The sequence below is a fragment of the Centroberyx gerrardi genome, chromosome 19 (assembly GCF_048128805.1).
Source record: "Centroberyx gerrardi isolate f3 chromosome 19, fCenGer3.hap1.cur.20231027, whole genome shotgun sequence".
NCBI classification, from domain to species: domain Eukaryota; kingdom Metazoa; phylum Chordata; class Actinopteri; order Beryciformes; family Berycidae; genus Centroberyx; species Centroberyx gerrardi.
In genome coordinates, this window is record NC_136015.1 from 8,542,587 (window position 1) to 8,558,161 (window position 15,575).

The 15,575-nt window shown below is 44.3% G+C and overlaps 1 protein-coding gene across 1 annotated transcript in view; it reads left to right on the plus strand.

Moving 5' to 3' along the window:
• The first annotated feature begins 3,431 nt into the window (after nucleotides 1-3,431).
• csmd2 (CUB and Sushi multiple domains 2) overlaps nucleotides 3,432-15,575 on the plus strand; it is a 235,940-nt gene continuing 223,796 nt past the window's right edge. The window contains exon 1 of the mRNA XM_078290607.1: nucleotides 3,432-3,606. Within this exon, the coding sequence (XP_078146733.1) occupies nucleotides 3,432-3,606 (175 nt within the window). The remainder of the gene's footprint in view (nucleotides 3,607-15,575) is intronic.

A 15,575-nucleotide genomic window follows, 5' to 3' on the forward strand; every position in this document is an offset into this window, starting at 1 on the left:
GATTCAATTAAGGGCCACACATTCTCATGACACCTTCATTGAATCAGATATGTGAGAACAGTGATGGAGCTAAAAGTTGCAGGACAGGGGGTCCTTGAGAACTGGGTTTAATGGGTTTAATTTGCATGTTGTAGAGTTCAGCATAAGAGGAGCAGAAGCACCTCAGGTCAGTCCAGTAACCCAACACACTTCAGCATCAGGGCAGTACAGACCAGCAGGAGACCAGACCAGTCCCAGTCCAGCAGCAGGACATTGTAACACTGTAAGTTTTGTGGTTTCTGGGATTTGTGATTTTCAACTTTTATATGACCATAGGCAGCAGGATCAGCCGCCACATCAGCTCTGTACAATGCTATGTGCTGTGGCAGGTTAGGGTTAAGTTAGTTCTAGGGTGAATGCCATTATTGTTGTGGCTGTAGCCTTAGATAATCTCCTTCATAGGTCATCAAATTGAGTGTTTCATGACAGGCAACCACCACTCCTACCACCCCACCTCATTTCAAGACTTGGTATTCAATTCGAACCCTGATTAAATCACTTGTCAAGATGGGCATTCTTATTTGGTAGTGCACAACATCATCATGACCTTGCCATCATCCTGATTTCACCATCATCATCATGAACAATACATCAGCCAGTTCATATTTCCATCACCATGATTTCATTGCCATATTTGACACGATGTATTTATTTATTTTACGTTTGGAGTTCAACCCAACATTTTGCATGCAAGTGAACGAGTCTTTTGGCCGCTGGTTTTATCTTGTAACCTATCTCTGGCGCGGCACCAGCCTAAATGCATGACTTTTTAATGAGGCTACTCTTTAGTCACCGGCCTGTCGACTGTCAAGCCGCGATGCGGAACAGACGGTCCGGTGAGACCGGGGTCGCTCATGATGCCCCTGAAAACGGAGACGCCACGGAGCTCGGGGCGGCCGGTGAGCAGATGGCTCACATTACATTAACGTTACCGTGGGTCTATGACCGTATGCGGCCCACCTGATCTACACACCAACTTAAAGAGCCGTCTCTACCCAGGCGCAAAGTTTGGCTATTTGATTTCCTTAACATTCGTCTGAAATGAAACATGCCTGCTGTGCCTACAGCCTCCAAACCATTTAACCTTCCATTCCCAAAAATAATTATAAATACTGTAGCTATTTAAAAGGAGACTATGCAGACATAACAGCAAAAATACAAAGCCTAAATGACTGTTACCTTCAGCGTCTCTTTGACTGGTTACGGGTCAACCAGACTGGCTATGTGGCTAACTAGCGCTTAGTTTGTTTCATAGCCTTACCGCCCCCTGTTGGCTGGTGCGGTGCCGTGTTTGCTCAAGGGCCTCTCGGGAGAACCATGACCTCTGCCAACCTCCTCCTGCACCGCTGCCTCATCAGTGGACGCTTCATCCCATATATTTTGGCAAACACGGTCAAATTTGTCCTCCGGTACATTGGGATGAATCCAAATAAAGCGCGGAAAGGGCGCGACTGCATCCCAGGATAGCTTTGGAGTCGGTCGTGGCCTAAAAGGATCTTCTGATGGCATAATTTTCTCTCTTATTCATAGTTAACCTAGCCTAATTACCACATTGGCTTTTCAGTCATGTTACAGCATTCAGATGTTTGTTTTGAATCAGCTTTTTAAATGAAATAATAACAGCTATGATCTTGGAAGAAAGCCATAGCAACCAGTGATGACATTCTCATAGAATGAGAATTCCACATATTTTCTCTCCAATAATTAGTGTAGGGAATGAATGAATGAATGAATGATTGCATCAATCAATCAATCAATCAATCAATCAATCAATCAATCAATCAATCAATCAATCGTTGTATCTTTGGATGGATAGATAGATAGATATACATGCATTCATACATACATACACACACACACACACACACACACACACACACACACACACACACACAACATACATACATGCATGCATGCATATATACATACATACATAAAATAAATATGGACTTACCTAATTATAATTTACCAATGTTGGCATTCAGTTGCATCTTATTAAGTTGCATCTGTTTCTTGAAGTGAACGCAGTAGCATTTAATAAGAAAACCAGATCAGCAGGGGCAGGCATGGGCGACTGTCGTGTGTTTGCAGAGTTCAATTAAATGTTGCGGGTAGATTGTTTATGATTTTGATCATATGTGTGAGGTCGAAGGCCAACGTGCATTCGTTATCCCGACTTCATTATCCATGTTTCCACACAAGATGCATCGCGGAAAACTAATTACCGGTCATATGCAGAAGTGGAAATGACATTCAAATTTACTGGCGAGAGTTCCGGCCTGTTAAGCATCAATTTCACGTTTAGTGAGCTAGAAGTGGACATCTATGTTAAACTGCCGAGAGATCCGATGATGGGTCCTAATGGATGGAGCCAATGGCCTATCGCTGTTGTAGGCCCCTAAATCCTACCATAACAAATTGATAACATGGTGAATTGAAAGGCTTCACACATTATTATTATTGTTATTATTATTATTGTTATTATTATCGGCACCATCATCATACAATAAAAGTAGGGTAGGCTACTCTATGATAATAAGAATTTCAAGTTTATGAAGAAGCCGGTTATTGGCCTTATAACTCACATAATCATTTAATGAGTTTATTTTAATCACTTGTGAATGTAATAAGTTTGGTAGCCTATTGTCAAAATGGTCTTTGAAATGTGGGCATATCTCATTGGAGAGGGAGAGAGAGAGAGAGTGAGAGAGAGAGAGAGAGAGAGGCGCAGAGTAGGAGCAGGTCTGCAGTCTGAATCTTGGCGTCGCACAGACGATGCTGTAGCCAACGCTGTTCAGGGCTGCGATATACCGGGACTACTAGCATTTCTCTCAAAATAATACGATCTCTGTCTACAACATTGGTCGAGAACTTCTGAAACGAGGCGCTTTTTCTTGGATCCGGATAACCTATTTGGGTCTCCGCCGTTCGTCGTGCGTTAATTTTAATAGGTTTAATGGCGAGTTAAATGTGGATTATCGACACGGCAAATGCTGTTGTTAATTGGAAATAAATAAAAGAGAAGGACAAATCAGTGCTTCGGGACAAACTGAAGGAGGGATCTCCAGGTTTTGACGTGTTCTGGTAATATCAATGACATATCTGGAGCGGACGAGGGATTTTTTTTTGCGTGTGGGGTAGATAAGTGACCACTTGCATTGCATCTCCCCCTTGGTTTGCCTTCCCTCCTTTTCCCCTTTAGGTGTGAAATCTTCTCCACAGACAGAGACTCGCTGAACCCCTCGGTCCCCGCATGACATGGTTCAGTCCAGCTGCGAGATCCGAGCCTCCTCGATGCATTGGGATTTTTCTCAGCACCGACACCGAGTGAATCTCCCTATTCAGACCATCTGAGAACTACCGTGCCTGCCAGAAAAGAGAAAAACCCTGCCATGACCACCGCCTCACACCGGGACGGAGCAACGGGACTTGCGAGGAGACAGGAATGCGCATGCAGGAAAGGGGACGGAATACGGATTTTTGCGCTAATGAAGGCGGGAGTACAGGCGCACCATTGGAGCCGGGTGCTGTTCTTATATATGGGGCTACTGGCCGCCTCGGTAAAGGGTAAGTTCCCCCACTCTGTACAGCTAAAGACATGCAAAATGCAGCAGGCTAACCTCCTTCCACCCCCCCACCCTCCCAGATCCCTGGCTGAATGCAAATCAGCACCCAACACGCACGCACGCACGCACGCACATACACATATTTAGGGTACACCTTGCTCCAATGTCGCTGTTGTAGCACCCAAAGTTATTATTAGGAGGGGACGGGGGTGTTTGGGTGGCTATTTTGGTGATACCGGATCCTGAGGAATTGCAAGTCGAACCCGCTGAGCTTCTGTCTATCCTCGGTTCTGTTGATGCGTTTCATGAAACGACTGTGGTGTTTTGTTAAGGAAAAAGGTGGATTAGATGAGCGGTAGAGAGATAGAAAATTATTGTGGCTCTTGTCCCCCAGAAAAGGGATTCCTCAGGTAGAAAAAAAAAAGTAATTTGTGGCATGGACTGCTCCCATGAGGAAATCAGTTAAGGCGGTCAAGCGATCGCTGATTATTATACTGTGAAGTACAGAAGGGTGTATGATGTGTGTGTGTGTGTGTGTATGTGTGTGTGTGATCCTTCTCCATTTCTCTGTTTTCTAACAATTTCAATAACTGATCTTTTCAGTTTCCCCACACGCAGACCCTAAATAATTTCCAATTGCCAAGTAAATATCTCTGAACAATATTTTTGCAAACCAACCTTAGTCTGTGTGTGTGTGTGTGTGTGTGCGTGCGCGTGCGTGCGTGCGTGTGTGTGTGTGTGTGGGGGTAATTAACTGACTCTGGGTTTTCTGTCTATGATTAATTGCTAATGTAAATTTTGCAACTTGAGCTGAGCATTCAACAGATTATCATTATCGTTATTTTCATTTTCACGTCTTTACAACTTAATCTGTTTCTGAAAGGATGGACTCGGGGATTGATCTATGATTTTCGATACCCGTGGACATTCATTACGGAAGCTATGGCGTTATTGAGAGGCCGGGCTTTTTGGTAAGAGCCGCAATGATTTGTGCCATCCCGAGCAGGTCCTTTGGCAAGAAAGCCGACCGTTTTATCACTGTCTTGGCTCCACACCACAGAATGGGGACTATTTTTAGCAAAAGCCAAGAATACTGCCACGGCCACAATATGAATTTGACAGTGAGTCATGGCTCTGTGTTCGCCCACTCATACCTTTGGTTGGACAGCATAAAATCCACGACTGAGTGGGAAATGGGCACATTTTCAGCATCACCAATTTACTGTAGGTCATATCATCTCCAGGACCATACTGTGTAAGCTGTTGTGTGATCCTGACGATGACTTCAACTTCACTATTTTTACAGAAACGTTACCCCGCACACCTCCACCCCATTGCTCTCACGTTATCACCCACTCTTGACCAAACTCTCACGTCACCACCCACCCGGAATACAGTCATCCAAAGGTTTTCTTTACTGGTGAGGTTTAGGTTTAGCAAATTTACAGCATATTCACAGTGTACCGGAGGCTATTTTGACACTGAGAAATCTCACTTTCCTTTCTTCAATGAGTAAATCTCATTGCAACGATATTCGTGGGAGGTTGGCGTATTTATTCGTGTCCAGGGACCCATTTTATTGCCCCCTCTCTTGCCATTTCAGTCTCCTTTTGGAGCCAGTAAAGCGTGACTCTAACTTGGGCGGTTATTGCGCGCATTTAAAAAGAGTAGGCCGGAGTAGACTATCGATCCACCCCTCACAATCACGTTTACCTTAAACGATGTCAATAAATATGTTCACACCATTGACTACTTTAGTCCTACACTGGCGCTGAGGTGGCCTGGCGCGTCCCTCGGTGCAGCAGCCACCAGCAGTTGCCCCATCTTCCCATTGAGCGGCACCAGAGCCTCACACTATACTGCTAAGAGGAGGAGAGGAGAGGAGAGGAGAGGAGACTTGGGGTTCACAGTCCTTCACTGCCCACATATACCCCTGCTTTACCAAATCGCGGCAGGACTTGCCAGCTAATGACCAGCAGTGGCTGATACGTGTATGTCAATGCATGCAAGTCCGTGCAGGCTGCGTTCGGTAATCATTATTACAGATGTCTCAAATGCGTGATACTGCTTATTAGTTGGCCAGTTGCTTTCCACCTGGTCTAATTTCCAGCTCCTCTCATGTCCTTATTCTCGTTCCCACGGGGCACATATATAGAGATAGGGATGCGTGAAAGGATTCTGACTAAAAGATATTGAATCGAGAGCAGTGCGCCGTCTCCCTGGGATCAAAACCTGCCGTCCCAGTGGACTCGGCGCTCAATAAGCGGTAATCAACCTCTATTCATTTAACCGTGCGGAGGAGAGGACGTGATGGCCGGGAAGGGAGAGAAGAGTAAGCGATGGCAGATTGCAGATGACGTGTCTATCTTGCCTATCTTGTGAGCTCGGCATAAAACCCGAGCACTCCAGCTTGGCCGGTATTAGATCAGTCGTCAGCGGCGCGTGAGACAGTCACTCAGTTATGTCCGCTTTCACGCGGGATCACGTTTCGTCGTCCTCCCCATCGTCTGAATTTACCGCAACCGCGCTCTCGTTTATCAAGCCATCTTTTATTTATGTCCGTAAGCTGCGTTGTCAGAGTGCTCATGATGCAACTTGCAGTAACGTTGTGAGGACTGGAAGACTTGATGCCCCTTTCCTTTTTATCTTTTATTTCAGGACGTTTGGTTCTACTCACACAGTCACGGGGCTTCTAAAGCGCGCGTGTGTGTATGTGTGTGTGTGTCTGTGATGCAGCGAGCAGACACTTTGATATCAAGCCGTTGCTTTTTTCAACATTTGAACACAGAGCCAGTGCGTAACTGTTGCAATGACCCTTGGAGTTTGGAGGTCTTTTACACCGTCTTTTACGCATTTGTCTGACTATGCGTTCAGACAAAATGCCATCTAGGGCTAATTTTAACCCATTTCTGCAAATCTCAAGCCCACTTTGGGAACCACTGCCATGCTCATTTGCTGCTTGTAAAGTCCTTCACGCGTCCCCGGGGTGCTGTAGTGACATTTCAGGACCCCGGACAGCGACCGCGGTAGCTTTGACTTGCCGTTCAGCGGGCGGTCCGTTTCAGCACCACCGACAGCTCTTCCAGCCAGCGGCCTCCGCAACAGCTGCACCAACGCAGTTGAGGAGTCGCTGGCTTCACAGAGCAGGACTTCTCCTGCGTTTTCATGTCACAATCCCCCCAAATTAGACACACATGAGGCCACATTTGATAAGATTGTTTTATCCCAGGGAAGATTTATGTTGCTTATACATACATCTGTAATTGGGATAGTTTCTTGTGAATTATAGTGACAAACTATTCCTCCTCCACCTACTTTGAGAACCAGTGTTATAGAGGCTGTATTGCCTATTTGATAAGGAGGAGTGAGGGCTGAAATTAAATTGAAAGCTACCTTATGTGGAGGCTAAACAAACTCTTAAGATTGTCCATACTGGTATTTTGAGCACACTGCTGATAATGGAATGCTGAATAGGCCTCCTTGAACACCTACCATCCCCCAACAAACACACACACACACACACACACACACACATTCAGACTCCCATTTCTCCCTTGTGTTTCTTCCTCATGCTCATATGGACCTCTCACTTCCCTTTTGTTTCTCACCTCTCTGCTCGCTACTCTGAATCTCAAATTCCCCACTATCTGCATGCTCCGTTGCTTAGCATCTCCCATCTGCTCGCCCTATTCACTCTTGAGCAATGGAGGAGGGAATGGGGGCTGAGAAACGGAAAAGACATTATCTATTTACTCCAAACTGAGAATTGTGTGGAATGCAAAATAGATGTATAAGTCCTCCATGCCACACTGCGCTTCTTCCCACTTGAGGGAGGGAGAAAGCGCTATGGAGGGGGAGAGTCACGGTCAGGATGGAGATGTAGGAGGGAAAGAGGAAGTGAGAAATGCATAAAGAGAAAAGGATGGTATTTAGACAGAAAGGGAGACAGAGAATTTGAAGGGGGGAATAAGGAGAAGCAGAGAGGGGAGAAAAGTGGGGGGGCAGAAGGGGTGATAAGCGCACACCAGCTGAGTGATAATCTGGGCCCTGTGTCTATTTCTGTGTCGATTCAGTGCTGGGATGATTTTCTTCTCTGTAGTAAATGATCTGTTTGGAGGCTCATTTTCTTATCAGGCATCAAGCAGACTCCTATTTCAACAACTAACAGCCTGTTAAGTGAGCGTGTGTGCATGTGTGTGTATCTGTGTGTGTGTGTGTGTTTGCATGTGTGTGTGTGTGAGTTGCCACCCCCATACACACTAGGATGATTAGACTAAAGTGTTGACAAGCAGGTCATTAGCTAGCTCAAAAAGGGCCACCGAGAGAGACGAGTGTCTGTGTGTGTGTGTGTGTGTGTGTGTGTGTATGTGTGTGTGTGTGTGTGTGTGTGTGCACGCGCACAGCTTTCGGATGATGCAAATGGTTTGTCCACCCACTGGCTGATATGTCACCCTGCCTCTCTCTCTCTCTCTCTCTGTCCCTCTCTCTGTTCCTCCCTCTTTCTTTCCCCCTCTTCTTCTGTCTTCCATCCATCCCACCACCTCCCCCCCTTCCTCCTTCCTCCTCTCTGGTGATTCACACTGTCATCTGTCTCCAGATGGCCAGAGCTCTGTCACTGGGCTTCGTCACACTGATCACAGCCACACACTGACACACTCACTTGCACACTCACACACACACACGCACAGAGCTGCGCACACTAATTTGGGCACACATGCAGACAAATTCACACGTAAACGCGCATATTCAGGCACGCGTGAGTTGATTCATTGACTCATATTCAGGCCTGCAAACACACGCACACACACACACACACACATACATATGTACACATTAATTAGGTACACACACAGACACACACACACACACACACAGCACAAACCCAATGACAATGGACCATCAAGTCCTTATCATAGCCTGAAGCACATTTGCAGAATTCCTTGATTCAAGTGGCACTCAATGAGATGATGAGGGACATCCAATTCATTTTTAGTCAAATTATTAAACATTTAACAGTCCTATTCAAGGTGGATGGAACTGTCATAGTTAAATAGTTCACTCTCATTCAACATCCAATGCACGTTTGCCAGGTCCAAACCAATATCTCAGAACAGATAATGTGTGAGGACATGTGTTGTCGGTGGTGGTTCCCCAGAGGCTAGACTTCTGACTGGAAGGTCAAGTATTCAAGTCCCAGACCAGCAAAGAAAAGCTAGCTGGAGAAAATGAATGAGAAAAAATGTTGTTTCCCTTGACAATGACCAGCAATGTGCCCATGATCAAGACCTTTTATTTCTTTTTATTTAAACCTGTATTTATCCAGGGATCGTTGACTGAGCATACTTCCTCTTTTCCAGTGAGACCCTGCTTCACATTCACACATTCCAAGATATTCACACCTGGGAGCTGCCCAGTACAACCACAGTCTTCTATTGTTGGCCGCTGAGCAGCTCCAGTGGAGAGGTTGGGAGGTTACATGCCTTGCTTAAGGGCACCTTGGCAGTAGTTGTTGAGGGAGAGTGTTACTCATTCACTTTCCCACCCACATTTTCCCAGCTGGTCCAGGGATGCGTGGCACAAGCCCATTTCTCAGTTGCAATCTTTATTTGCTTCAGTGGAACTGGCCAACAGTAGAAGAGTGGGCTCACTCAATATTCCCTGCATAAATAAAGGTAAAGATAAATATACATAACCAGGAACTTACATCTCTCTGAACCATCATTACAACAAAGTTGTAAAAGAAAATTCACAATCTTGATTCTTTTCACCCAGACTGAATTGTCCTTTTCTGTTCTTATCAGACACGGGAATTTGCTCCAGCTATTGTAAATCCTCACCAAGTGAGACCGAGGCAGATGCCCTGTCTATCTTGTATAGACAGAAAGTACCGTCAGGGGTTTCTTTAGCTTTCTGATTTACACCGTTCTTATCAGATATCAGTGATCCTAGAGATTGAAGATTAGATCCCAGGCAGAAGGCATCTTGTCCTTCTCCTTTCCTGTATCACTTCTCTCTCTTTCTCTCTCTCTCTCTCACACATACCTCTCTCTATCCAATATATAGGCAATCTGTCAAAAGTGTTTTTCAGGGAAGAGACAGAGTCATGGTGTGAAGAAAGGTGTGTGTGTGTGTGTGTCAGGGGCGGAAACCCCGGGGGGGACAGGGGGGTCTGGACCCCCCCTTCCTGGGACTAACAGAGAGTTGTCCCCCTCAATATATCATTGTAAACATAACTATATAATTTTAAATAATATAATAATATGCATTGAAAGCACTTGTGCTAATTATAGACGCAAAACAATGCGTTTTTAAGTTTCGAAAGATTGAGTCCCTCTCTCATATGCCTCACAGTGGTTTGGTCCACTGCCTACCTGCCTCCCCGAACCCCCACACACACACATTAGCCCTCGGTACGAGTGTGTGTGGAGGATCTCTGGAAGTGTGTCAGTGGTGGCAGACCTCCAGTAAGTAGCTGAGGTTAACTTAAAACAAAGGATGTGTCAGACATTTTTCTTTACTTCTACCACTCAATAGAATAAAACACATTCACAATTGTAATCAGACTACATTTTGTTCCGTTACCTCGCGGTTGAATCTTGTGCGTCAACGTGTTGGTACGGAGCCGCGTCTCCTAATGCATGTGTGTCTATGGAGGCAGGAGGTCTGTCCACAATTAAAATCATCATAACTCGCTGAATTTTCGACCGATTTTCAAGCGGTTTGGTTTGTTACAAATGCCAGACATGTATTTATGATACAGGATAGTTGGTTAAATTAAAATGCGGGATTTCATACCAAAATACTTTATCTTTTGTAGATGGTAACAGTAATATTTCTATAATATAATATTTAAGATTAACTTACCCTATGTAATTAGGTTCTAAGTATATTATTTTTTTCTTACTGCATGTAAAATGGCTGCCACTATGTTATTTTGTTCATAATTTTGGAAATAAATGAAGACTTAATTAATAAAAAAGACATAATTACAACAAACATTATGTTAAATATAAGTACGTTTCTGGCAGGCTTCATAGCGTTCTGGACTTTTACACATTGACAGCAAAACATTAGAGATCTGCTTTTTCGGGAAAACAAAATCTAATTAGGCATATATTAGCTTTAGTTCAGTTAATGGGTGTTGCATCTCACCTACTACTGTAAATAACCTGCATGCTGTGTGTGTGTGTGTGTGTGTGTGTGTGTGTGTGTGTGTGTGTCTATTTGTCAGCCAGTCAGTTAAAATGGCAGAGAAAAGAAAAACAGACATCCGATCATTTTTCAGTGCACCGAAACGCCAAGTAGAAAGACCCCAGTAATATCAAAGGCAATTTGATAAAATCTTCATAAGAAAGGAATGAAGTGCTTATGGAAATGTTTCATAATGGACCTCTATATACATTTAATACAACAGTACTTTTGGCGGCACCTTTGGTGTCCCCTTCAGGAATTGCTCTTGAGAAATTTTTCTGTTTATTGTCCCCCCCAACAGTGAAATGAAATATCCGCCCATGGTGTGTGTGTGTGTGTCTTGCATTCCTATACTTGCAGTTGACCAGTTTTAACTTTAGATCTAAGGCATGAAGACTTTCTGAACATAGAACATATTTTTTGATGCACAATTTGGTAAGGGTCTATATTTGATTTATGGTACAGGTTTAGGTTTGGGTTAGGATTAGGGTTAGAATTAGGATTAGTTTTAAGGGCTAAGGTCAGGTATGTATTGGTAAGACTTTATGCAAAGGTCAGGGGTTATGGAATGTAGTCAAAGTATAGTAGTAAATGACTGTGTGGGGGGTATTTTCATGCGTTTGTACATTCATACGTGTGTGTTGTTACTCTGTGCTAAGTACTAGAGCCTACTGCATTTTCTTGGAAGGCCGGCACACCTGTTACTGACATTCAGAGACAGAGACAAATACTTATCAAACACTTCTGGCAGGATCACACTGTAATGCACTTGTCTTGCTGCAAACTATGGGCAGAGTTATTTGAAAAAGATCTTGTGGCTCAAACATATTGAGAAGAAATTTATTAGACATGGTTACTGACTGTAGTATTACAACATAAGCTTCCGTTGCAACTCTGATTCATTGCCAAAATGTTTTTTTTTGTCACAAAAACAACATTGGATAGTGCACTATTCGTGCACTATCAAAGCATAAGTTGAAAAAATCTAATGCAATTAACAACTTTTGTCGCAACGCAGCGCATCTGCAACTTCCATCATATTCAATGCATTAATTGTGATCCTGGCCTAAGACTGACACGTCAGCCTCCATGGGGTTTAGGCTTTGAGTTGAAAGGTTAAAGTGCACAAGGGGAGGTATAAAGTTGAAGTGCGGCTGATTGATCATCTGCTGCTCATCTGTGGTGGTCTGTCTCAGTGATAGATCGAATAGTCCTGCTGGGACGGTCATGACCTGACCTTTGGATCAGAGCACACTCTAGGGTTTAATATACATTACTCAGAGAGGAACAAATGTACGTGAACACACACACACACCCACACCCACATACACGCACACATCGATATATTTGATTTGTCCAGGATGATCATCTCATATAATTAACACATCTATTCTAACATTACTCCTACTGCTGTTGATGCTATTGATCAAGCCATGTCAGTCAAGTCAAGTCAATTTTATAGTCCCAGATGGTCAGTCAGACTCCAGACCTGAGAAAGTGCATTCTTGTCACAAAAAATGGACATTTGGTGTCTGAAAAAGATGTGATTTGAATGGAAATATATGGCAGGATATAACAAAGATTGGCACTCCAACTTGGGCTGGGTCTAAAGTGCCTCAAAGAGCCCGGCTGTCAGTCGTGAAGAGAAAGAAAATTAGGTGATAATTGACTTTCACTCTTTCGCACATTACCGTCACACATAGCTGTGCTTTTTCTCATAAGTGCCAGGGAAACCGAGAGAGACGCCTCTGAAATTGTCTGAGGTGTGTGTGTGTGTGTGTGTGTTTGCATGTCAATGTGTGCATATGGATGTATGTGCATGCCTTTGTGAGTGAGTGTGTGTGTGTGTGTGTGTGTGTGTGTGTGATTATGTGATGAGCAGTAATAAATCATTAAAAAAAAATAAGTCTTCATATGTGTTATCCTGTTTTCCTGTTGTCATGGGAACAACATTAGCCTCCTCTATAAGAACAGTGAACAGGCTTTCTTTCTCCACATTTCTTTCTCTCTTTCCCTCTCTATCCCCCTATCCCTCTCTCTCTTTTGTTCTCTTTTACTCACGCAGACAAATGCGTGCATGCATACACACATGGACAAACGCACACATTTCTCTAGGCCTCCTGCCTCGCAGTGTGTTGTGTGGGAGGTCCATTTGTATCGGTGCTGAATAAACTCCCCCGCAAAGACAGGGGTCTCTCTGAAAGGAGAGAACATCAACCATAACATGCCTTTGACTCTGAATGGACTATTTTCGATCGATCAGTTTGAAGTGTCAGTGCGTGGGGGGCTGAGTAAACAGAGGAACAGTGTTGTGTGCATTAACACCAACTTGTCTTAGGGCGAGCTAACTGTATTGAGAACAAGAGGAGAAATTATAACATCATGAAGAACAAATGAACAAAATAATATAGGCTGGGCTTGTGTGAATGTGTGTGGGTGGGTTTTTGTGTGGGTGGTTGGGTTACAGGCCGTTTTGGCTGGCTTGATAATGCTGCTGGTTAAATATGACCCAGCTGGAAGGAACTGCCTGCCTCCCCCCTTCTCTTCCTCTCTGTCTGAGAGAACACACGCTCCATTGTGCGTACTTAGCCAGCCCTGATAACAGGCATGTGTGTGTCCGTCTGTGTGTGTGTGTGTGTGTATGTGCATCTTCGTATGCATGCATGTTTTGTGTGTGAACATGAAACGGAGGCCTGTGATCAATGCTTGAATCTTTGGTTATATCTTTTCATGTGGGCGGTGTTTTTCCTCAACTCACGCATTTACACCTTCTAGCAATGTTGCTGTGACTGTGTTTGTGTGTGTGTTTGTGTGTGCGTATATCAATTGTGGGTTGCCATAGGCATCAACAGATCCTTAGAGCTTAAACAGTGTATAGAAATGCCAGAGCCTGGGAAGTGAATGTGTTTCTGTAGGACAAATGCTGCGACGACACTGTATCTATTTTTGCTGTAATGTGTTTGGGCTGTAGACATGCTATAGAAGCATGTGTTCCTCGCTTTGTACTTGCGAGTGAATACTGGTGAATGCGTGCAAGTATGTGGTTGTCTGGGTGTGCTGTTTGAATGCGTACACACAGTGCTTCTCAGTTCAGTTGGTAGTGTGCTTTACTTCACACATTCATGCACCAGGAAGCCATTCCGTTCCATTTGAATTTGCGCCTTTCTTGGTGCATCTTGTGCACGCAAGCCACATTTTTATGCCCTTTCTCTGGGAGCAATATTTACCAGTCAGTCCAGTGGAAACTACATGTGGGGGAGGCAAAGTGTGGGCAGGTCTGTAGCTAGTGCCTTCCACTGCATTTGGCTTGTCTGTGATGGCAGACTCTGTCGCCCTGGCCCGACATTAGCCTAATGTATGGAGGCGAGCGAGATCGCTGAGCTCACCCATTTCCATTTTAATGGCGGCCATCTTGAGGTTAATTTGGATATGATGCGGTCAAGGCATGCATATGTGCTGACACGTCGGGAGACAAATAGTGGTGCTGAGAGGATCTATGGGGCGGAAGGCTTTATCTTCCCACTAGGGAGGCAGTTACCGGCAGACACACACACACACACACACACACACACACACACACACACACACATACAGAGCATTGTTGGTTGTTTGAAGTTTACTCTCATGGGGTAGGCTATATGTGATTGCGGATAGCTTTGTTGCTCAATAAACCCTAAGGGAGGCACTTATTTGGTTCCAAATAATCCCCTATTTGCTTCAATGGGATCCTCATTTTGTATATATATGATTCCTGAAAGACCACATTCATGAAGGCTTTATGCTCTCTCTTGAGAGTGAGCAACAAGCACAAGCAGCACATTCTAGCTAGATGATGCAAGTATGTGTTTGTCTGAGTGTGTTGTTTGTGCTTCCCAGTTAATTCGTAGCCCTTCTCGATGCATCCTTTTTTATTGCTTTTCGGCAAGCTCCAGTCTTTTAATCATTGTCAAAGAATGCCAGAGACATACTGTGCCTTGCAAATAAACGATTACAGATCATAAGTTTGATTGACTTGAGTTGGATTCATCATGCACAACGTAAGAAGTTAGGCATTTCTTTCCTATTTCTTGTCTTTTGTTCAAAAGCGAACTCAGATCAGAGCTCAAGAGAAGAGACAGAAGTGGAGGTTTGAAAAAAAGAAATAGAAAGACGGACTCAAGAAAGGAAATTTGCACTTCTGAATCACGAGCATTGTTTACGTCTCTATGGTATCACGTGAATGTCGTGTTGGGATTGTGTTCACGAAGATGCAATTTTCCCCATTGAGAGACGCTGTAAAGCCAGTGTAATTGTGTGTAGAGTCTCAGCAGTGGCGCTGTGCATGCAGAGATCTGACAGTATGCAGCCGGCTCAGTCAAGGTGTCCCAGTGCTTTATGGAGGGGATTACACACATATATGTGCAGACAACACACACATACTGTATATACACACTCAGACATGCATGCACGCTTGAGGACACACACGCAAACAATACAGACACACACACCACTGTAGCATCCCTCCAAACAGACCTCTAGTATTTGCAAACCGTGCAGATTTAGTGCTATCTTGCTATGAATGTCACACTGGGCGTTGTGACCTCAGCAGGGAAGGGCAATGAGATGCAGAAAATAGGTAAAAATCCCCCCCCTCCCCCTACACTTCCTCTCCCTCTTTCCAACTCATTTACTCTCGTTGGCTGTTGCTTTATCTCTCTCATTGACCCTCTGACAACCTCTAACTTTCATTCCTCCCTCTCTTTTTTTTGTTGCTATTTTTTATTCCACCTGTTTGTCCCT